Here is a 25,181-nt window from a genome sequence, read left to right on the forward strand (position 1 = left end):
CGGGACATTCGGGGTGGGCCTGATGGAAGTCCGTGATGAGGTCAGGGTGTATGTCCGCGGCTGGACGCCAGGCTCTCTCCTCAGGGCCATAACCCTCCCAGTCTACGAGATATTGTAGACCAGACTGGCGACAACGCGAATTTAATAGTGCCCTGACCGTGTATGTTACCCCGTCATCCAGGAGCGATGGGGGTGGTGCCGGCTGCACCTCAGGTCCTGACTGACCGCCCTCGGTCCTGACTGCAGGTTTAAGCAAGGAAACATGAAAGGTCGGATTGATCCTGTAATGGGAGGGTAACTGTAACCGATATGACACTGTGTTGATCTGTTTGATAATTTTGAATGGGCCAATAAAACGGGGGCTTAGCTTCTTAGGCGGGAGGCGGAGACGGATGTTCCGCGTGGACAGCCACACGTCCTGCCCGGGTTGGAACCGGGGCGCTGGGCGCCTGCGCTGGTCAGCGTTCTTCTTCTGGCGCTGAACGGCCCGTTGTATCTCCGTCCGGGTAGCGAACACATGATGGAATAGAGATTCCGCGGTCTCCAAGGCAGAGGGTAGCTTCTTAAGGGGAATCAAGCGGCAGGCTTTGGAGAATCTATCCACCGCCACCAAGATGGTGGTAAAACCCTGGGAACAGGGGAGGTCGGTGATAAAGTCCACTGCCATATGGGACCAGGGTCGGTTAGGTATGGGGAGGGGTTCCAGGAGACCTGAGGGGAGGTCCCGGGGGGATCTTGTTTGTGCACACGTGGTACATGCCTGGACATAGTCCGTGACATCCTGTGTTAGAGATGGCCACCAAAACTGCTCTCTGGCTAGTGCAAGGGTGCGTTGGATACCTGGGTGCCCAGAACTGGGGCATGAATGCATCCACTGAAGGAGCTGAGCTCAGACCGCTGCGGGCACATAGGTTTTATTCCCGGGGCACCCCTGGGGAATCGGGTCACCTGGCAGGGCCTGTTGTATCTGCCCCATGATATCCCACCTGATGGGAGCGATGATGTGCTTAGGTGGTAGGATTGGTCCCGAAGTGTCCTGGGAGGACGCAGATTCCTGGAGCCGGGAGAGTGCATCTGCCTTGCCATTTTTCGAGCCGGGTCTATAACTCAAAATGAAGTCAAAGCGGGTAAAAAACAGACCAGCGAGCTTGACGCGGATTTAGCCGTTTAGCAGACTGTATGTACTCCAAATTACGGTGGTCCGTTAGCACCAGAAAGGGGTGTTTGGCTCCCTCTAGCCAATGCCGCCACTCCTCAAACGCCAGTTTGACCGCCAAGAGTTCTCGATTCCCTACATCATAATTTCTTTCGGCCGAGGTCAATTTGTGAGAGAAGAACGCGCACGGGTGTAGCTTTGCGGGCTTACCCTGGCGTTGTGAGAGGACGCCTCCCACTCCTGTCTCAGATGCATCCACCTCCACCACAAAGGGGAGGGCCGGATCCGGGTGCCTGAGGACCGGCGCTGAGGTGAACATGTCCTTCAGTTTCCGGAAGGCCGAGGCGGCAGCCTCATTCCACCTGAGCTTCTTGGAGGACCCCTTGAATAGAGACGTTAAGGGTGCTGCAACAGAACTGAAATTACGGACGAAGCGTCTGTAAAAGTTTGCAAACCCTAGGAACCGCTGGAGCTCCTTGATGGTCTGGGGCTCGGGCCAGTTCATTACTGCCTTGACCTTCCCCTCGTCCATCTGGACCCCCTGGGGGGAGATTATGTATCCCAGAAATTGTACCTGTGTCTGGTGGAATTCGCACTTCTCCAGCTTGACATACAGGTGGTTCTCAAGCAGTTTGTCGAGGACTTGGCGTACATGCCTGACATGCGCCTCCAGATCTGTGGAGTAGACCAGAATGTCATCAATATACACTATTACTCCTGCCTATGAATTCCCGGAGTACTTCATTGACAAAGGCTTGGAACACCGATGGGGCATTGGCTAATCCAAAAGGCATCACCCGATACTCGTAATGCCCTGTTGCCGTGTGGAACGCCGTTTTCCACTCGTCCCCGTTCCTGATGCGAATGAGATTGTAGGCGCTGCGGAGATCTAGTTTAGTATATATCCGAGCTTCTCGCAGTTGTTCCACTGCTGCAGGCACCAAAGGCAGGGGGTAGCGGTACTTAACGGTGACTGAATTCAACCCCCTGTAGTCAATACATGGTCTGAGACCCCCATCCTTCTTCTTTACAAAAAAGAAACTTGAGGCTGCAGGTGACGTGGATGGGCGAATAAAGCCGTTGGCAAGAGCCTCCTCCACATATTTTTCCATGGCCCGGGACTCTGGTAAAGATAATGGGAAGATCCTACCTCGGGGTAGCGTAGCTCCTGGCACCAAGTCAATGGCGCAGTCCCATGGTCTGTGTGGTGGCAGGCACTCGGCGCTCGCCTTGCTGAACATCGCTGCAAGGTCTCGGTAGGCCGGGGGGACCTCTGGTGTGGCAGCAGTGGCTGTGCTCCTGATGGTGGCTGTTCTGAGGGGTTTTGTCAAACACTGAGAGACACACTTGTCACCCCAACGGAGCAGTTCGTTAGTGTTCCAAGAAATTTGTGGTTCATGAAAAGCCAGCCATGGCAGACCTAAAATAACATCGTTCGATACATTGTCAATGACTAACAGGGATAATTCTTCAGAATGCAGAACACCCACAACCAGGGTAACCGGGACGGTAACCTGTGAGATGAAGCCTGACCCAAGGGGCTGATTGTTTATGGCGGTAATCGATAATGGTGGGGAACAGGGCAACGTAGCTAGTTGCAGTTGTTGTACTAGGCGTTGACTAATGAAATTCCCCGCAGACCCCGAGTCTATCAACGCAGGAACGGTTGTTGCCTGCCCCATGCTCCCGATGATAGTGACCGGCACCAGGCATTGGTGCTGGGAGATGTTTGGACAGAAGAGCGTACTCACTGTCAGTGGTTGTTCCCTGGTCCGCCGATGGGGGCAGTTGTTCCGGTAGTGCCCAGCCTTTCCACAATAAAAGCACAACCACTCCCTCCTTCGTTGATCTCGTTCCTCAGGGGACAGTCGAGTTTTTCTGAGCTGCACTGGTTCCCCCTCCGGGCCTGGGGTACCCTCGGAGACGCTGTGTGGAAGACCCCTTAGCGGGTGGTCATCACTGCCCCTGGACTCCTTCTCCTGCTGTCTCTCCCTCCTGCGACGGTCGAGTTGGGCAGCCAGGCTGATGAGGTCCTCAAGGGTATTGCCCCAGTCCCTGTTCACCAGTTCATCCTTAAGAGACTCGCTAAGGCCATGATAAAAGGTGGGCATCAGGGCAGAGTCTTCCCACCCGCTTTCTGTTGCCAAGGTCCTGAAGTCTATCGAAAAGTCAGACACTGACCGTGGGCCCTGGGGTAACTTCAGGAGGCGCCTCGCAGCCTCCTGCAGGCTAGTAGAGTGACCAAACACCTGTCTTAGCCGTTGCATGAACCCCTCATGGTCGGAACAGACAGGTTCCTGTTGGTCCCACACGGCCGTGGCCCACTCCAAGGCTCTTCCTGTGAGCCTAGAGATGATAAATGCCACTTTAGCACGGTCTGAAGCAAACTGTGGGGATTGCAGTTCAAATATCAACGAGCACTGCGTCAGGAAACCTCTGCAGAGTTCGGGACTACCATCATATCGCTGAGGTGGCGCTAGATGAAGTGCTGACTGCGGTAACGCTGGTGCGAGGGTTCCATGGACTGAAGGGACTCTGCGACTCTGCTGGGTCTGATTGAAGGCGAAGTCTTCTGTAACGCACCACAAGAGACAGGAGTGAAACCCAAGCGCAGAGCGCAGCTTTATTGGGGAAGTACAGACAAGGGTTAGGCGTAGTCGAGTCCAGTAGGTGGGCAGAGGGTCGAAAGCCAGGAGAGCGGGGATAAACAGAGTCACCGTCAGGGGGTCAGGCGTAGTTGCGTCCAGTAGGCGGGCAGAGGGTCGAAAGCCAGGAGAGCGGGGATAAACAGAGGCACCGTCAGGGGGTCAGGCGTGGTCGTATCCGGAGTACAGGCGGGTGGTCGAAAGCCGGGATTGCGTGGAGCTAGGCAGAAGTACCGTTGAGGATCAGGCAGGCAGGAACGAGGTCTGGGACAAACGAGAGGTCAATAACAGGCAAGAACAGGAGATCGGGAAAACGAACAGAATGTGATGGAACATGCACAAGACTTCGCAAGGAGCTTTGGGGAGTCACAGGCTTAAGTACAGGGCTGGCCCTGATTAGTGACGAGCCCCAGGTGAGTCGGTGGGCTGATCCCAGATGGCACAAACCATTATGGCTCAAAACAGAGGGGTGACTGAGGTCCCGATCTTCGCACCTCAATATTCCGGGGACGGGGAGCGTCTGCCTGTGACAAGGGCCAAGTAAATTTAATGTATTTGCCTTGTAGAATTTAGTAAGATTAAGTGCAAATACATCAATAGAAATTGGGAATTATACACAAGTTAACATTCGAACAAGTTAACAGAATGTGATTCGTGTTATGGCCAATCTATTGTGTTGGTTAGTGTTGGGAGAGTCCATTTTCTACATGAACTAGTTCAAAGTTCAGTTCACAAATTTTAAAGTGAACTAGTTCAGTTCATAGTTCAAACTTCAAAATATTTGTTCACAGTTCCAACTAATTCAGTTCTTTTTTTCCATATGTTGCTGCAAGCTATTATGTTTCTAAATTATTGCCACAACCCATATAGAACCACAGAGCAATTATTTTATCAGTTATAACACTGAAGCTATGCATCAGATTTAACCTTCATATCCAATTTTGAATCCTTATCCAACCAGGGTTTACATTAGCATTGAGGGGAGAGCATTTCCCCTTTGTTGCTTTAATGTTGCTGTCCATTCACTCCACACTAGGAGCAGCTGCAGCGTTCACCCCTACAGTACATTCTCAAACACATGCTGCTTGAATGGTCTTTTTTAAATAAGGAATAAAAACAGGACAGTTATCATTGAAGTGCAAATGTTTGCAAAGAAAGGTCAGATTCCTCCCATCCTCACCGACCTTGTCAGTAACTTCATAAAACACATTTAAATTATTATACGCTGCCTCTTTGCTACACGCAGCTGTTGCCTCCATGCATTTCTTTCTTTTTTGATGACGCAAGCAGAGGTGCGACACTGGAGGCTGGTGTTGCCAGATTGGGTGTTTTTTCCGCTACTTATTATTAGCGCGTCTATAAAAATCTGGCACCCTATTTGGACAACGTTAAACTGAAAGAACAGTGCCGTTCCTAGACACCAGAATGAACGAGTTCACAGTAACGTTCATCGGGCATTAATACAGTACGTTCAGTTCACGTTCGCCCAAAATATGAACGAGTTCATGAACTATCAGTCAAAACCCCCCTTACTCGTTTACGTATGACACAAGCGCGTAAGTGCGAGCCCCAAATCCTCATTGAAAAGGCATTGAACGCTCGATTTTCTAAAAAAAAAGTTTTAACATGAGAGTCAACGGGAGAATGCTTGGGCAATTTTCCACGTCAATGAATTCGCCCCGAGAGAGGCGGGACTCGAGGCGGGCGCGCACGACCATTTGAAACGTGACCTGAATCTGACGAATCTGATTGGACAATGACAGATAATATGTCTAGAACACAGAAGACTACTTTGGCTGTGATAGAATTTGTTGAACCCCCCCCTCTTTCTCCCAGTTGGTGGGGCGTTGCCGAAATCGCCCGTATACCCCATCCGCCCCTGCACCAGACACAGTGCAAGACCTCTTACCAGAGATCTTATTCAGTATAGTCATGCTATTTAGTATCATTCATCATTACTGCTGGGACATTCAGACAGGTATCATATTGTACAGATATATTCCATATTTAATTTTTTTACAGGTGCTCAAGGTGTGGCCACGCCAGATATTGACCAGCCACCACCGGCTCTCGGACAATTTCAGAAATGCACATCCTGTCTATATTAGATTTCCATGAAGGGTATCTTTCCTTACACGCCTCTGCTCAGACTTTGTGGACGGTCCCTAACTGGCCCCGTGAGACGTTCACGGAGCCGATCTCACTGAATTCTTGAGAAGTCATTGCTAGAGAGACACAAGTTGGTGAAGATGCGCTGAAACCGAGACGGCTGCCGACGACTCGAGTTGATTGCGGTGTTTTATCCAGACCGACGGAACGGAAAGGGTCAGTGAGCTTTATATCGAAGGCGTTGAGCCGCCGAGTGATTTCGGTGTTTGCGTGGCAGATGTGTGCACCGATCGAATGTGTTGGTGTTGGAGAAAAGCATTCATAGAGACAGTGTCTGAACTAATGGAATACACCAGATGACTGTGATTAGAGAATGCCTTTTCTGCAATGTCGGGTAGAAAAATAAACGGACCACATGATTTCTAAAGTTGTCGGTGCTGCAACACAGCTACCACGCAGTTGCAAAAGACACCGAGTTCATCTTGTTCTTGCTATAACTTTAATAAGTGTATTTTTCCCTCCCAATTCCAGGTCTAAAAACAACTTCCGAGATGACTGAGCTTCAAGCAAAGTAGAATTTTACACTTGAAATCAACATACATATATATACGTCTATATTTTACAGTTTTCATTCATTGGTAGTTATCATCGTACCATGAGAACCCGGGAGCAATGTCTTTTTTGATGAAAAAGAAGAAGTTTAAGTTTCAAGTGCACTTCACATTGGAGGAGCTTACAGCGGTGCCTTTCGTCAACGGTGTGCTTTTCTGCAAAATCCGGCTGATTGATGGCGGGGACTTTGCCATTTTGTCATCCAGGTATTTAGAACAACTTATAACTTCGTTGCTATATCCTGATGAAACCTATATTGCATCTATTTGACACGTGATGTGCAGCTACTTCAAATGGAACTCTTGCAGATTTAAATGCATTTTCCCACACGATTTACTACAAAGAGAGCGTATGACTAGAGTATGTAGAGAGTGAATGTAGCTGTTGACCTCTCTTGTTAGTTTTCCACCTCAGATAAGGACTGGTACCGCTGTAAAACTGGTGTCAAACCGCATATCTTGCACTTCAACCAGTTCAATACAGTTTATATTATTTCACCCCTGTGTCTCCTGCAAGTTTTCTTTATGCTGTTTCTCAGCTGCCCCCTGGAGTACATTCACACTGAGACCCACAAACGTGTCGCAGCCTCTTTGTGGATCTATGCAGAGGTTAAGTAAGTGGCCCGAGGGCTCTTCGGCAAACTTCTTGAGCGAGCAAAATAATTGATTGAAACTTGCCAGCTTCTCTTAAGGTCTACCTTTGATCACAAAGGTGGTCCCGGCCAAAGCAATTCTTAGCCGTCTCCATCCTGTTTTTTGGAGAACATACGTACTACAGTTCCAAAAAAAGTAGTTCACTATCAGGTATTTAGATTATCTCAATTACTATGACAAAGTTCCTAAAAAGCAGACTGCTGTTCCAAAGAATTTTTTAAATATGGAACTCGGGTATATCTGCATTAGATAGACTTGCTCCAATTACAATTACAGTGGGTCACTAATTCTTTTTACTTGTTTTAATCCAATGAGAGGATACCATTAATGTTCAGTTTTCCCACCTTCTTCTAAACAATTCTCTGCACATTTAGAAAACAAGGAAGTGGAGACAAAACCTTTTTTTCCCTCAGAAAGAAATGTATGCAATGCACTCATTAATACCTTCACTTTGATGATGGTTAAATAGCAGCTCATCATTTCTTTTTTTTTAACTCAGATACGGTCAATATCAACCTCATATGTGACGGGGGGGGGGGGGTTATTTCGTACAAACCAGTTTTGTTAAAATGACATATTTGGGACTTCATGGGGGGCATTGAGTCGTTGTGTAAGTATTTCATCACAAACAGTTGTTGAATCTGCCCAGTTTTTATGTGAGCACAAGGTCCATGTCTTGGTACACGCTCACTTCTGCCCCACTGTGATGACGAGAATCCAGTTTCCCTTGAAAATAGACAAGAAGGTGACATTTACAAAACCTACAAATTGTCTCTTTTACTATTCTTGTTTGTAGCCATGTAGTGTTATTATTATGAAGTTATTCCAGAAGTTAGAAGAATGCATCCGTTAGTAAGCGAGGATTGGACAGCGGTAGACTGCGTATGTGTGACGTGATTCCATCAGTAGGCGTGAATTTATGAATGACAGTTAGAACTATCTGTCACAACAACATTGATACTTATCATCACGCTTTTTTGGGTGGAAATCCTTTACTTTTCCTAGTGGGTATACGGTGTGTACCTACGTATCACCTAGACTACACCACTGCGTTTTACCCATCCCACAATTGAGAACAGTTGGCTGAAATCGAAAGTGCTTCCAGACAATGTAGGTCAGTGCTTACCTGCACTTGTCTGCATGCAAATAACTCCTGGTTACAAGGGGGCCAGAAATTTTAGGGAGATTACCTTGATTTCCTATTTGTTTCAATAAATGGTTCCAGTTATTTGCTTGAAAAATGAACTCCACACCTACATCCACACTATTCCAATTCCTCTTAAAAAGGCATGTATTTTAGACTAAAAACAAAGGAGTTCTGAAACACAAACAGACCTGGATACATTTAAAACTCTGTTGTCAACTCTCAGTGTGAACAGGCTTATTGAAGTTTTAAAACAATGCTGATGATGTTTCACTACTGGATTGGGTGTTTGCAGTCGCGACGCCCCTTTCCTGATTTATTGCGCCTCACGCTATCAGCAGTGTGGAGTTTGAACTCCTGGTTTGCAACTTTGACTTTCCTTTTCTTTTTAATGCTTATTTAGTTCACATAGCAACTGGAAGCCAGCAGAGCTATGAATGTGAGAACAAGTGACGCATAAGAGACAGGTTGACCCATAATCTAGATATTTGGAGGATGATGTGGAACAGGAGTGTTGGACTAGGCCTGGAAGCGGCAGCATAAAAAGCGGAGTGTTCTGGCGACAGAATATCCATTTAGCAGCATAAGGCTTTAAAAATATCATTTTAAAATGAATTATTATAACCATGGCAGGGGAGACAGGACAGTTTTAATGGGTCACTCGAATCTCATCACCAAGGATTGAAGAGGAACAATGCAGTTTTCGTCCTGGTCATGGAACGACAGACCATCTCTTTACTCTTTCTTGGATCATGGAGGAGGCCTAGGAGTATGCTACTCCAGTGTTTCTCAACTGGTGGGACCCGTTTGTAGTTATTTTGTTATTTTTGTTATTTTGAAGGGACTTTTTGTAATGCAGCGGAGCTTTGTCTTTTTTCCGGCTCGTTCGTCCATTAGAACGCGCGGAAGCACCCCCCCCGTCGACACCACCCCCCCCCGGTCGACAGATCGAATTGGGTCGCAGCTTGTCCTTAAGGGGTAAAGGTGGGTCCCGGAGCCAGACAAGTTGAGAACCACTGTGGTAATCCACAGCACCTGGCGATGGTGTATGACGTGGCACCTCGAGAGGTAATGTGGGAGGTGCTGCAGGAATTGCGGGGTACAATCCCTGTAGTATACAGGGCAGTAAGGGCGGAGGTTGGCCTTCGCAAGGGCTGCGCCTTGTCACCAATCCTGTTTGTGGTTTTCATGGACAGGGCATCGAGGCGTAGTCGGGGAAGGGGGGTCAACAGTTTGGGGGGCTGCAGATCTCATCGTTGCAGTATTGCACCTCTTTAACCGCACTGTTGTACCTTTGCGTAGAAAGGAGCCCGTTGAGGTGGCTTTGGCTTCTGGTAGGGATGCCCCTTGAGCGCCTACCAACAAATGTTTTCCTGGCATGGCCCTGGGAAGACCCAGGACTAGGTGGAGAAATCATATCTCCACACTTGCCTGGGAAGGCCTTGAGATCCCCCTGTCAGAGCATGTATATGTGGCCCGGGAAAGGGAAGTTTGGGGTGCCCTGGTGGAACTGTTGCCCTGGCAACCTGATAACGGTTTAGTTTAGAGATGAGATCATTACTGCATTCTCTGGGTCAATATATTGTGTAACAAACATTAACAAACAGGATTCCACCTCCCGTGATGATGTAAATGCATATATAAAGGTGAAATCTGTGATTTTCAGGAATCAGGAATCAGGAAACGTTTATTGCCATAGTATGTTGTACATACTATGGCAATTGTCTTGGCGGAAGGTGCATGAAGACAGTGCAATAAAGACAACATAGTGCAAATGAGATAAAAATAGAATAAAAGTATAATAAAATATAAGCTATGGGTTAGTAAGTTAGAGGAGATAAGATAAAATTAGGAATAATCCAATGCACTTTTTCTTTATTTTTTACTTTATCTGGTCATGGTCTGCAAGCTTTACGTTCAGTGTGAGCCATGATAAAAATAGATAAAATGGAAACCAAACCAAGTTGACCCAGCCGCTTGGTCAGTACTCATTATATTTGATATGTTTTTACATTCACCTTGCACTTTTACAAACACGTTAACCGTTTGTGCCTTTTTTACACATCCCATCACTGCACTGAAAACAGTTCATTATAGTGTATTGTTTATCTACTAAATATTAGTAGCAGCAGCCTGCTTGAGGCAATGCATAACATTCATTGCTTTAGGTCAGACAAGTTCACAGGCTATGTGGTGCCTGTGTGGTGGCTGTGATGAAGTTAAAGTCAGGTAGTTTACAGCCCTCTAGTACTAAACTATTCTCCCACAGTAAAGCCTGCTTGATTAAAGCGAACAGGGCAGACCATGGCACTATTACCAGTTATGCTTTAGAAATCTTAAATGATATCCACAAAAGAGCAAAAAACTAAATAGTACACATACTCAGTGGCCCGAGGTGGAACAATTATTATGGATAATGCAAAATGTAACAGTGAATTGCAAGAATGACTAAGATTCCAAGAGAGGATGAGAGGATGAGAGATCCAGTTTTTTGGAAGTCTCACATTCTGTAGTGTAGCTTCATTGTGACCCAAAGCTCTGCTTGTATCTACTTGTACAATGGTGTGTTTGTGAAGGCAGGGAGCTTGGGCTGTAAGAAAAGAAGTGGCAGAACCTGTCTGGCCATTTCTTCTCCTCCCAGGCAGCCAGTTGTTTGGAGGGCTGTAAACGGCAGGTCACCTTTCAGATAAGCAGAGTGGGAGCTTTCTCTGGTACAGATAATGTTAAAATCAGTGTTGGAAAAGTAGGCCGTAAGATAACTAACCTAAGATCCTATGATTGATGGCATGACAGATAATATAAGAAAGAAAACATATATATTTGACATGTGGTCACAAACACATCTCCAAAAGAATACTTATGTGGGTTTGCCAAAAGCAAGTCAATTTAAAAAAAACGTGCATGACTAAATCTGCACGTTGAAGTGCTGATCCTGTGGAGAGCTGGATGATACTCTGGAACAGTCTTCTGACATGAGTATCAGTGATAACATCAGTCTACCAGCCAAGTCGGGACAAGCAAAGGACCTTGATGCCTGTGTGTGATCAGAGAATACAGTGTAGAAGTTAACTTTAGTTTAGTAAGAAAAGCCTGCTGACAGACTGAGGGAGGGACACAGTGGACCAGCCAAAATGATTCAATTGTAATTGTTATAGACGAGATAGGGAGGGAAGTAATTGTCCTCCAACAAACATTTCCATCAGGAGAAAAGCCCTACATATTTTTTATATTTCTTATGTGAATCATTAACGGTGATAATACCCATAATTCACTTTTAGCATCTCTTTATGAAGACGTACTAATGGAAAACAAAACTCTGAACCACAAAGAATAAGCTTAGTATTCAGAAAGTACTGAGGAGAACACAGTGACACTTTGGACTTTTAAAGTCTCACTGTCACTACACGTATGAAGCAGATGAGCGCATGCCAGAGCTTTTGTTGAGGGAGGAGCCTGTTTGCTGGCTGCGCTACTAAAGAACACCAGGACAATAATAGTGTTGGTCAACTGCTGTGAGGCCGGAGCTCACAGCTTCCCTCCACATCACGTGGACATCGTATCTTGCCTGTGCAAAATGCATAAACTAAAGAGCCTTTGGCTGTGTGATGCAGAACAAGGATCTGCCTTTAGAAGTAAGATCACATTGGAATCATCAATCGATTGCACTAAGGGGGCAATTATTAATGACCAATTATTTGGGGCCCAGTTAACAGGGGGCCAGGGGCAGGACAGGAAGCCAAGCAATGGAAAGGGATTATTAAGTTTTATTTGTCCACCTGTGTGTGTGTGTGTGTGTGTGTAGGGAGGAGGTGCAGCAGAACTGTGTTCGATGGAGGAAGAAGTTTTCTTTTGTGTGTAAAATGAGTGCCAGTCCAAACACTGGAGTGTTGGATCCCTGCATCTGCCGGGTCTCTGTACGTAAGGTAAACTACAAGTCCCAGCAGCCCCCTCTCTTGCTTCTCTTGATTATTATTTAAAGTCAGTGCCATTACCCCAAACAGCCCCATAATGCAGACGTGATTATACCTGCTGCATGATGCAAGTAACTGTTTCCCCCACAGCATCCCTGTGTAACAATGTAAAAGTAACAATATGTTTATGGATATGACTGTGGAGGTGGTGATAGCAGGCTGACATGGAGTAATGTGATGGACTGTTGTGCTCTCTATCTGTACAGGAGCTCAAAGGTGGAAAGGCCTTCTCAAAGGTAAGTTGATTTTCTGATGATGTGACTAGTAAACAGGAAAATATAGAAGACATTCAAACTTCTCATTAATCCAGCCCAGACCTGTTTAGCGTGTGAAGTAGTCAGTGATGCTGAAAGCTGTACAAAAATATCCACATTACAGGGCCATGTGACAGGGGTAATGAGTGTGAGAAGTAGCCTGCAACAGATCACGCTGTGTGTGTGCTGAACAGCTGAACTTAAAGCACCTGTCATGTAGTTTACAGCATCAGCTGTTCCAGCTCAATAATAAAGATTAGAATATTGTCATGTCATATCCTGAAGACAGGGATCCTGTTATCCTTCCTGCTTAATTAATAGGGTGTAACCATGCTGAGTCATGTCTGCTGTTAAAATGTAATAAAAGGTCAACATGTAAGTATGATTGATAAATGACTTTAGACGGACTGGAGATGAACCTGCAGTTTAGCAGCATGCATTCACTATAATAATAATACATAAAACAAATAAGAGATAACTTTAAAGGTTCATAACATTACAACAATGTTGTCTCGATATTACCAGCTCATGGAATTTCAAAAATCGAAAAGATGTAGCCTCTGGCGAGTTCAGGAAATGTGGTGGCAATGAGTCTGATTCCATACACAAACCTTTTGGCTTTTTTAATGCATGTGATGAGGTGAAGGAGACATTAAAACGGGACGAATCCTCCTCCAGGAACTTGAATATCCACATGAATGCAAACCCGGCCTTTGTTGTTCAGTTACATTTCTCTGGAGTTTGGACAAGTCAAAAGTCAAAGGGAGACAAAGCTAAAGAACTCTGTCTGTCTATGTGTCTGTATGTCTGTCTGTCTGTCTATGTGTCTGTCTGTCCACATGTCTGTCTATGTGTATGTCTGTCTGTCCACATGTCTGTCTATGTGTCTGTCTGTATGTCTGTCTGTCTATGTGTCTGTATGTCTGTCTGTCCACATGTCTGTCTATGTGTCTGTATGTCTGTCTGTCTATGTGTCTGTCTGTCCACATGTCTGTCTATGTCTCTGTCTGTCTGTCCACATGTCTGTCTATGTGTCTGTCTGTCTGTCTGTCCACATGTCTGTCTATGTGTCTATGTCTCTGTCTGTCTGTCCACATGTCTGTCTATGTGTCTGTCTGTATGTCTGTCTGTCTATGTGTCTGTCTGTCCACATGTCTGTCTATGTGTCTGTCTGTCTGTCCACATGTCTGTCTATGTGTCTATGTGTCTGTCTGTCTGTCCACATGTCTGTCTATGTGTCTGTCTGTCTGTCCACATGTCTGTCTATGTGTCTATGTGTCTGTCTGTCTGTCCACATGTCTGTCTATGTGTCTGTCTGTCCACATGTCTGTCTATGTGTCTGTATGTCTGTCTGTCTATGTGTCTGTCTGTCCACATGTCTGTCTATGTGTCTGTCTGTCTGTCCACATGTCTGTCTATGTGTCTGTATGTCTGTCTGTCTGTCTATGTGTCTGTCTGTCCACATGTCTGTCTATGTGTCTGTCTGTCTGTCCACATGTCTGTCTATGTGTCTGTCTGTATGTCTGTCTGTCTATGTGTCTGTCTGTCCACATGTCTGTCTATGTGTCTGTCTGTCTGTCCACATGTCTGTCTATGTGTATGTCTGTCTGTCCACATGTCTGTCTATGTGTCTGTCTGTATGTCTGTCTGTCTATGTGTCTGTATGTCTGTCTGTCCACATGTCTGTCTATGTGTCTGTATGCCTGTCTGTCTATGTGTCTGTCTGTCCACATGTCTGTCTATGTGTCTGTCTGTCTGTCCACATGTCTGTCTATGTGTCTGTCTGTATGTCCACATGTCTGTCTATGTGTCTATGTCTCTGTCTGTCTGTCCACATGTCTGTCTATGTGTCTGTCTGTCTGTCTGTCCACATGTCTGTCTATGTGTCTATGTCTCTGTCTGTCTGTCCACATGTCTGTCTATGTGTCTGTCTGTATGTCTGTCTGTCTATGTGTCTGTCTGTCCACATGTCTGTCTATGTGTCTGTCTGTCTGTCCACATGTCTGTCTATGTGTCTATGTGTCTGTCTGTCTGTCCACATGTCTGTCTATGTGTCTGTCTGTCTGTCCACATGTCTGTCTATGTGTCTATGTGTCTGTCTGTCTGTCCACATGTCTGTCTATGTGTCTGTCTGTATGTCTGTCTGTCTATGTGTCTGTCTGTCCACATGTCTGTCTATGTGTCTGTATGTCTGTCTGTCTATGTGTCTGTCTGTCTGTCCACATGTCTGTCTATGTGTCTGTATGTCTGTCCACATGTCTGTCTATGTGTCTGTCTGTATGTCCACATGTCTGTCTATGTGTCTATGTCTCTGTCTGTCTGTCAACATGTCTGTCTATGTGTCTGTCTGTCTGTCCACATGTCTGTCTATGTGTCTGTCTGTCTGTCCACATGTCTGTCTATGTGTCTATGTCTCTGTCTGTCTGTCCACATGTCTGTCTATGTGTCTGTCTGTCCACATGTCTGTCTGTCTGTCCACATGTCTGTCTATGTGTCTGTCTGTCTGTCCACATGTCTGTCTATGTGTCTGTCTGTGTTTTGGTGGCTCCAGCTAGGTTTTGCTGATCTCAACATTGCAGAGTTTGCTGGTTCAGGCTCCACAGTTCGCTGCTGCATTCTTGAGGGTTATGACACCAAAAACATTCGACAGGACAATTCTATCCTTAAGGTGGGGAAATGCCCCCCCCCACCCCCACACACACATACATACACACAAACACTAAGGTTTAGTAACATCCATCTTTTTTTCAAGGTAACGATTGGGACAACTCTGCTGTCCGGGGATCCCTGCTTTAAAACGTGAGTGCCTCTTTTTCAGAGACCCTGACTCTGTGGACCCCCCTCAGACAAACTGAAACTCCCCCAAACACCCTCTACCCAGTGTTTCTAGTTTTTCTAGTTTTTTTCTATGGTCTAATTGAATGCATGGGCTTTCAGTGCCTTGGTGAACATTACACATTCCAGGGGTGGTGCTGCTTGGTCGATGGAGGGGGGTGCCCTGAATTGTGGATCTTGGTGGGGAGCCTCTTGTTCAGGGTGTGACTGGTTCCAAGCGATAGTGTCGTAGAGTGTATCTGACTGACAGTCACGTGCGCTGAGGGGACGTGCAGAGACTTTTATTCACTGTGCGTCTTGCAACTGAATAGGAAAATGCACAAATTCAGCAATATTGACTATAAAAATCAATAGAATGATTGGAATCATACTATAATTACATTTCAATTACAAATACTTATTTTTAATCATTTGTTTTTTACATTTCCCATTGTTTTACGCCGGCTGAAAACGGTGCTGTCAATAATGATCCCCGTGACCATAGCATGTTTGAGACATTTCATTCAGACCACAAAGAACCAATATGGCTCCTTTAAAGAACCATACAGTAAAAACTTCCATGATCAGTGTGTCACAGCAGCAGGCCAAATAGCAGTCAAACTGTAATGTCTAACCTTCTCTAGTTCTTAGAATCCTAGTAGGTACCTGCTCCTGACTGACGTTTCTTTTGTGTTTTCACCATCAGACTTCCATGCACAACCACATCTGTCTCTCTTGGGGATGAGGACCCCACCCTGCAGCTGGACTGTAAGGGTGAGAGCATTGATTCCACCATGCAGACGCTAGGTGGCATTTTTGAGGGTCCCGGAGCTTTAAAACCCAGAGAGTCGTCAGTACGTAGCTCAGGTAACTGTCCTTTTTAACTAAATGGAAATGAAGGGTTAAACAAACTTATTACAATGTGGTTCTTATTTTTGCAGCTTTTGGTTGTGAGATTTGGGAACACAGTGACATTTTATCAGTGAAGTCTTGGAAGGAAGGAAGCTTGAGCAGGAAGACCATTAGACTTGTTGTATGCAAGCACACAGTGTGTCCATGAATGTTTATTTGGAGGGCAGACTGAAAAGCACCTGAATTGTTGATTATAATCATTGTGTTAACATTTTTCTTCTTACCTGGGATCTGATCTTCTGACTGCTCAGGTGTCTTTTTAAATGTGAATTCAACATACACATGAATGCTTTGAATGCTTGCCCAAAACTGATGATAGGATAAACAATGTTCTGCAGATTTCATATTTAAAACAAAACCTATAAAATGACCAAAGTCCATGTGTTTAACGGTCACATGGATAATTTTTAAAACGTCTTTCACAAATGTCAGTCAGGAAATGGGGAGGGAGAGAGCAAACGGCCATTTGTCAGATTCAGGACTAAGACCTTGCTGGAGGAGAGCCCTACGGTGTGAAACTCTTCGTATTCATGAGATTACTAACCCATAGCATTATACATTTTTTTTATTCCTTGCACTATGTTGTCTCATTGTCCAATGTCTAAATGTCTGTCATGCACCAACCGCCAAGTCAAATTCCCTGTATGTCTGACATATTATGGCAATAAATGTTTCCTGATTCCTGATCCTGAACAACAAATTGACTGAATGTGTCTTCAGGAAAGCTGTTGACAGCTACGTATATGCCATATTAAATATATATATATTTACATATTAAAGACACATACTGCAGTCAGGGCTGTGTATGTGTGTGTGTTTTCTGCAGGGCTTCCTGAGGAGGGAGGGAGTGTGTCCAGCCCAGATGAGGTCTTTCATACTTCTCATTTCCGCAGCTCCAGCTCTGCCAGCCAGCACAGCAAGATCTCAGGTCAGAGGGGCTCAGGGGCTTTTACAGGGTCATCTATGTATGTGGCTGGTGTTCATATAGTTTCCATCTCCATGTGGAGAAGAATACCTCAATGGGGTTAAGGAGGTAGGGTAGGGTGAGAGGAACTCCCTGACTTAGCATCCTGTTGTGGATCGCAAACCGTTGCCTGATGATGTTGGAGCGATGGAAACTGACATTGTCCCAAACTATCACGTACTTTGGCAATTCATCTCCAATCCGACCCTCTCTTGTTCAGGGATGAAATCCCTGTAGAGAGTGTGGCTCTTATCCCATCAGGAACAGCATATGTCCTCAGACTCTTCTGCCTCTTCCTCTGTTTTGCCTCCCAACTTGTCCTCTTTTTCCATTGTCAGACATTGGAACATTGTATATTTACTTGCCAGTTGATGGTTCATGATATAGATCTTTGTTTTTAGGTTCAACAGATTATAATACATTTTGATGACATAGGCAATTGATAATGTAGAAAACAGGAGATAATTGTACATAATCATTTACATGGATGTGCCAAAGCATTTGACACTTGTTCAAAGAAATGGGAATCTGCTTTTTTGATGTGACACAATGATGTGAAGATTGAACATGTAGTTTGGATAATTAAAATTCTAATCTGAGAAATGTACTAAAGCGACTGAGATAAAACTGTAAGTTTTAAAAACAGATTGGTGGTGCGAGGTTTTCTCCGACTGTGTCTCTTTGCAAAAGTAAAACCCTTTTTGCAACTACTAAATGGTTGGATGCTGGACGCTACTATAGATCACCCTGATGCAAAGCCTACTGTTCATGCAGGGACCACCAGCTGTAAAAAGAGAAAATAACATTAATTTAGTAGTAGTAGATGCTAATTGCTAATAGCATATACCATTAACATCAATGGACATATGTAATCTATTAGTACAAATCACGGTCAGTATAATCATTCTGAATCCTGCTTGATATTCGATCTTGAGATGTAGTTTAAAAGAGGGGATCTAACCCCCGCCCCCAAATGGGACCACGTTCCCAATGCCCTGAAACCGGCAATAATAACCCATACATACACATCCGGAGACGACGGTTCAGCAACTATAGCTCTGATCATTATACTTTTCAATGTGCATTCATAAGGTTGTAGCGGAACAAGGCATTGTACACCTTGATTCCAAATCACTTTCAGACCCTCTGCCATGTGTTTTCAGAAAAATAAAGATTCAACTACAATAACAGGCTAGTACTTCCTTGAAGTCGTTGAAGCAGACGCAGATAAAGGAGGGAGCAGTACTTTGGACACAGTAAACCATCAAATACTACTCAACAAACTGGCTTCAACCTGTCCATAACTCTGGATCCCAGCCGAGTGGACGACAGCAGTCTGTGTGGATAAACAGTAAATAATCACCTCTGAAAACCTTCAGGATGGGTGTGCCGCATGGCTTGATTTAAGGACCACTGCTCTTCAGTACAATAAATCAATTATCTCCCATCAGTTTGCAATGGTTTTAGCTCATGCTATATGCAGATGATGACCTCATGCTGTATGCACATATGAAAAACATTTTGTTATTCATGCTTAATATTAACTTAGAGGTAAATTGGGAGTGCGAGAGTAGACCGCCAGCTGAACTCTGGAAAAGGTTTTTTTTATGTGGTTGATGTGGTGACGTGGAAGCAGCAACAGTGGTGCCTTAGAACAGAGCAGAGCTAAGTAAAACACAAACACAGAAAACTCATTTGTGGAAACAAAAGTAGTGTAATCAGGTAATTAGATGTTTTGTCAGCTGGCGTGTGTATCCCCCCCTCAGGTATAGCACTTTGAATGCCAAGGTATGAAATTGGAACAAGTGACTGTGTCAATAGGTAGTGGACTTTTCCATGAACAAGTGGCATGTTGGATTGCAAAATGGGCACAAAGCAGAAAATACTTTTTTATGTCACGTAATTAAACGAAAATACAGTTTTCATCCTGTTATTGTAACAAAATACTCCCTGTAGTCGTTTTGAATCCAAAGCTTACCAGGTGCAAAGAGCCCTTTTAAAAAACCAAGATCTAAATATATTTCATAAAGCTATCTAAAATTGGGCCAGCGGCAACACAAAGAATATTGAACCAGCAGCAAACATCATAAACCACATCCAAGTCCTGTAAGGGCCTTTTCCAGAGGGTTCCACGTGGAACATTCAGGAACCACAAATGTTTTTTCTTCGGGACAAAATCCCAACAAACGGTCTGCAGCGCAAGTTAATAATTCCATCTGTAAAAACTGTACACACAGTGGGAGGAAAGGGGGTTAATGATAACCCTCCCGTCCCCTCCAGGCTACAGCACAGCTCACTCTCGCTGCTCCAGCCTGACTGACCTCGGTCACCAGAGGAACACGTCCTCCAGCAGCAGCGTCTCCTGTGGGTTGGCTCCACCCTCCCAGCTGGCTCCCTCTACCCCCACCGAGCTGCACCAACAAGGCACGCCCACCAGACCAGGGAGACCTCCTCTACCCTCTGCAGCTGCCCTCATGAACAACAGATCCTCCAGGTACAGGCACACACACCTGCACTTTTTATTTAGTTTTCAACAAGAAAACATAATGCATTTTCAGACATTTACTTTCTTTGTCCATTTTTCAGTGGTATGTGGTCTTGGTACTTGGATATTCAGGTGCTGTGTACAACGCACATGATATGGTGGTCCCTCCAAGAGAAGGGAATAAAAAATAACCACTCCTGAATGTACCAGTGGGGACGTAACACCGGATTTGTATTTTATAAGCTTTTCCGCCAATCAAACCGAGTCAACTTTGAGTCGGGTATTTCTGTTGTAGAAGTTGTGCTTTCATTTGATACTTGCTCTAGCACCCCCCCTCCACCTCCACCTCCACCTGCAAACGATCTGCTCATGCATTTGGTGCATGTCTGAACTCCATCTCACTGATAAAGGTTTAGGTTGAATCTCAGGCATGTGTAGACTTGCATGCCTGAGATTCTTTCCTTTCTGGGAGGAGGACTGTTCCGTTGTAAAACAGACAGACAAAAATACTGACCTACTTTTACTTCAGTAAGGTTTTGAGCTGTTGTGGTGTATTATCACACTGGGCTATTACATTACATTACATTACATTACATTACATGTCATTTAGCTGACGCTAATATCCAAAGCGACTTACAATAAGTGCAAGGGCTATTAGTACTTTTACTGCTGTAAAGGATTTGAATACCATCTCTATTGACATGCATGATGGGTTATGGTAACATTGCACTAATACAAAGTCATCACCCTCCAGGTTAAAGACAATAGATGGATGAAGGCACTCCATCAAAATAACACTTGATAAAAATATAAAATTCAAAAAGCTTGCCTTATTTCAATGCGCTGCCTACCAATCCAGCTGTGAACCAAACGGATGGATGATGCTGGCGATGTTGTATTCTTTGTCATTGGAATGAATCCCATGGATTTGTTAAATCGGCTGTAGTTATGAGACGCTGATCGAAGTGAAAGAGTCGTACGAGGCTTCTGCTCCTTTTGCTTCTTGTACAATGTTGTTGTACTTCTGAGATGTGCCATCTCTTTCTATTGTGTCTTTTTCCCAACAACAGGAGAAAGAAGGAGAGTGTGGAGACGCAGCCCAGCTGTGTGGACGACACCCGCATTGATGCAGATGACATTGTGGACAAGATTGTCCAGAGTCAGAACTTTTCTGACAGCAGCAACAATGAAGGTATGACGCAGCTTAATCGTCAGGATTTGGTTTCAGCTCAACGTTTGGTGTCACAAAAGTAACTCCTCCTCCTCCTCATTTTCCTCAGACAGCAACTTGAGACTGTTTGTCAGCAAAGATGGGACCACTGCCCTCAGCGGGACACAGCTCTCCAGCAGGTACAGCAGCGTTCCTCCGTGACTCCTCCCACCAGCCCACCTTCTGTTACTGATCGGGTGTTTCTGTGTTTTCCCAGAGGAACAGCTGGTGTTTTTGAGCCGGTGGTCATCGAGACTCACTGAGGCGTGGCTCGGAATAAGACTGTGAAGACTAGGTATTTTATATAATCAGAGGATGGAAGGTCTATAACAAACAATTAATCTATTTTCTCAAATACTGGACACAGCCTTATTTATTGTTTTTTAGGTCAAGTTAAGAAAAAAATATGTTATACTGATTTCATTCTGGTTGCCTTGTTATTTCATAGGTTTTGTTGTTAGCTATTAGCTTTGACTTATTTAATGTACACAGGTAAGCAATTCTTAATCTGGAGTTGTGACAAATGACTTTCACAGCATGAATGAGGTGCCTAAAATGACTGAGTTGACTCCTTCCTTAAGGACATTCAGTTCTGTTCTGTTCATTAATTATTATCTTGAATTGCAGTCACATTCCTTTTTGGTTTGTTCTTTGTTTGTACAGCTGTTGTGCTACATTTTAGCGATACTGGCTGGTTTGAAAATGATCACTAATACACTAATACATCTTTAACATTCATAAACATGTGGTGATATTTATATATATACATGTTATGTACATTATATGCAAAAAATCAATATGTATATATATACTGTATATTACAATCATAAGTGACAGGAGAAGGCAGAGCAAAGATCATCTGAACGCTGAATGAGACATTTTAGGTATCGTAAGGTTAGAATTGTCTTTAATAAAGAGACCAAATGATTAATCATTTGCCCATATCATCGATAACTGAGCTATGCAGAAGTCCTGTTTCACTGTACAGGGGTTTTCTTTCCTCATTACTGGACTAGGGACCAGTATGAAACACACCCAGTGAAACGTTGACCAGTCCGTACTGCAGAAATGACTTGAACAACAGCTTGAAACCACCACATGTGGTAATAGTAGTGAAACACTGAAATAACGCAGCGTTCAGAAATGCTTGGTCATTGCGTAAAACATGAACATTTCTGAGTTTTTATGGGGAAGAAGCACCTGCTTTTCAAAATACAAAATACAAGAATGAATGTCTGCAATCAATTGTTATCCATATTATTTATCCCTCATAATGTATAAGTACAGAAGTCAAATATTGTTTAATATGATTTTGACATCATTTTAAGGCTTTACGGGTTGATGAAAACCCTTCAAATGCAGCAGAAGGTCTTTCTGAGCTGTTGTTCTCTTCTTTGATTTTGATGTCATGTGATCACTCTATATACGCATCTAATATACTATTTTGCACATGTTTGCTTTGTGGGGATTGGAAAAACCACTAAAAGCATATGGGGATTGTATAGCTGTGTAAAATGACATGTGAAATATCTTTTCTGTTTTTGTTGTCTTTCAATGCTGTTGTTATGGGACAAATGTAGTCCGGTGAATATGTCAAAGAGTTTGTCTTATGAGACACATGTTCATATGGCTGGCCATATGTAGCCGTTCATTCTCTGGACTTAAAAAATACTAATCGCAGTAAATCACATTTTAAATTAATCAGGGACTAAATACAGTTTTCTAGTGATGTACTTGCTGGCTCACCAATGAGAACGCACGGATTAGCTGAGTTCGGAATGCCGACTACAGGATATGAAATGTTTCACATTGCGACAGGCTGCAAAGAAAAGTTACTTAGAACTGCATTGATGCTTAGAGCTGCACGAGGGGCAGTAAACACAACATATTGAAGTTGTTGCTGCACATGGACTGTGAGTAAAGAGGCTCAGCACCCAGCTCTCAGTCTGCAGTGTGTGTTCATTCCACTATACACACTCTATGCTGTACATGAATGTTTGTCCTTTTTATCGTTATCCTTTACCATTAAGTCCTGTACTGTGTGAGTTCAGTGATACGACTTTTTGGATCAATGTGTAAGGCAACATCAGGCCTAATTTGACTTTTTTATTTGTCAAACTATATGTAACAAATCATTTCATAGATATAAATTTGCTGAATTGATATTTATAGAAATAATCTGTGATACCAGATCAACTCTATTGTTCCTGGTTCCCAATCCAGCTTGAATCGGCATAGGACCTGTATTGGTTTTGGCACATCTCTCGTAAAAACAGTGGAGATGTAGGATTAAACTGGTAAACAGAGTGGATACTGGGGTTGTCACACGGGGCTCAGCCACAGTTTTCCATTGCTATCTACACTAAGCACTAGAACGACTTTAACATTAACCTTCATACCGTAAGGTGGTGTTCATTTTCGATGCTCTACGGTTGCCATTCCTGTATCTTTAAACAAATGTGCTCTTTAAGTATGAATGAGGTCATTCCCACCTTGTACACATCCAGTGATTAGAAACTGTTGTTACACATCCATCCAATTCGGTTTCCTTTTATTTTCAGACCAGCAGGCTGGTCTGCAGATGTATTTGGAATTCCATATCAAATAGATATTGTATGGTGGGATGGGATATTGTAGGAGGGTCTGTTGGTGAATTGTCTGATGCTTTGATTTGTTCTCTCAATACCTGTAATAATTATTTCTTTGTACCTGACCATTGGAACCTATGACCTTGCGTTGCATGTTTTTTCATTCAGTAAGAAGGTGTAGTGACTGATCTTAGTGAGGCGCTGGGCTCGCTGCAGAGGAAGATCCTGTTTCTTACTCTCGTTGACACAGAGATTCCAGGTCTTTCGTCTCTTTGGGTGATGTACCCAATTATTACTGTTCACAATTTATAATGCACACTTTTATATAACTTGGCTTCCTGGCCAGCTCTGTCTGTCTTAGTTTGCGCTAGAAACCGTGTGGTCCTCCGTCACCCCTGCATCATTATCCCTGTGCCCCATTATACCCTCCCTCACTAATACACACTGCCGCCCGTGGTCACCCTGAGATAGGAGCCCAATTCTAACATATTAAAGACAGACGTAACTACTGGTTCCCACAGAAAGTTTTTGTTCTTTCCTGGTGATTTGAAAACATTGTTGAGTAATTATATTGGATTTTTTTTGTGGACAGAAAATGGAAACATTTTTTACTGTTCTAATTTAATTTATCAAATGAAAATTGCTGCTCAAATTGGATCTATACTTTTAAAAATGAAAATGAAAATAAACACTCTCTAAAGTAAACAAGTTGGTCTGTATTTTTGTTGTTAACAATGCCATCCATCCATCCATCCATATTCACTCGCTTATCCGGGGTCGGGTTGTGGAGGCTCCAGCTCCAGCAGGGGACCCCAGACTTCCCTTTCCCAGGCCACATCCACCAGCTCTTACTGGGGGATACCAAGGCGTTCCCAGGCAAGTGCAGGATATACCCATAGCTTACTAATCCATAGCATATATTTCACTATATTTTATTATATTTTTATCTTATTCCCGCACTACATTGTTTGTTGTCCATTGTCGTACTGTCTGCTGTCATGCACCAACCACTAAGTCAAATTCCATGTATGACGTATGGCAATAAACGATTCCTGATCATGGTTCTCTCTGGACCCTGTTCCTGCCTCCTGCCATGACTCTGCTGACAACTGCTGGTATCAACTATCACAATTATTATTAGTCACATTTCTATTACTGACACCATTCCTTTTTTTTTTGCTTTATCAACAGCTACTGTCATTATTATATGTAGTCATTATTCCATCATTATTCTGCTCACTACTCTTATAACTTGAATCATTTCTTCCATTTGCATTGAACATATTATACAACTCTATGTTGTTTATTCTGTACACGTGACATACTATATATCACTTTGGACATCATAGCAGAGGGATCTTCCTTTTTTCCTCCCCATTAAAAAGTATTTTATTTTCTTGTGCTGATGTGAGGGCTTTGGAACAGAGGAGTGGTGCATGTGGGCAGATTGTAAAACCCTCTGAGGCAAATCTGTGATTTTTTTATTTACACTTGACAAAAATGAAACTAATTTGAATAAGAGATTTATTGGGAGTTGGTCCAAAAACCGTCTTAGTAGTCTAATCCAATGAACACTCAAAACCTCAGTTTCAGCAACCATCTCATATATATAAAAGTGCAATCCTGCTTTCTTTGGGCTAGGGTTAGGCATTGGACAATTCATT

The 25,181-nt window shown here is 43.9% G+C and overlaps 1 protein-coding gene across 1 annotated transcript; it reads left to right on the top strand.

The window, feature by feature from the left end:
* The first annotated feature begins 5,976 nt into the window (after nt 1-5,976).
* Nucleotides 5,977-24,207, top strand: eeig1b (estrogen-induced osteoclastogenesis regulator 1b). Its single transcript, XM_037485488.2, has 12 exons — nt 5,977-6,126; nt 6,442-6,728; nt 12,122-12,242; nt 12,497-12,526; nt 15,096-15,212; nt 15,297-15,343; nt 16,065-16,225; nt 17,097-17,198; nt 19,515-19,728; nt 20,790-20,911; nt 21,000-21,069; nt 21,147-24,207. The coding sequence occupies exons 2-12, from the start codon at nt 6,583-6,585 to the stop codon at nt 21,190-21,192; spliced, it is 1,176 nt and encodes a 391-aa protein (XP_037341385.1). The 5' UTR covers nt 5,977-6,126; nt 6,442-6,582; the 3' UTR covers nt 21,193-24,207.
* The last annotated feature ends 974 nt before the right edge of the window (nt 24,208-25,181 follow it).

The sequence above is a fragment of the Pungitius pungitius genome, chromosome 18 (assembly GCF_949316345.1).
Source record: "Pungitius pungitius chromosome 18, fPunPun2.1, whole genome shotgun sequence".
NCBI lineage: Eukaryota > Metazoa > Chordata > Actinopteri > Perciformes > Gasterosteidae > Pungitius > Pungitius pungitius.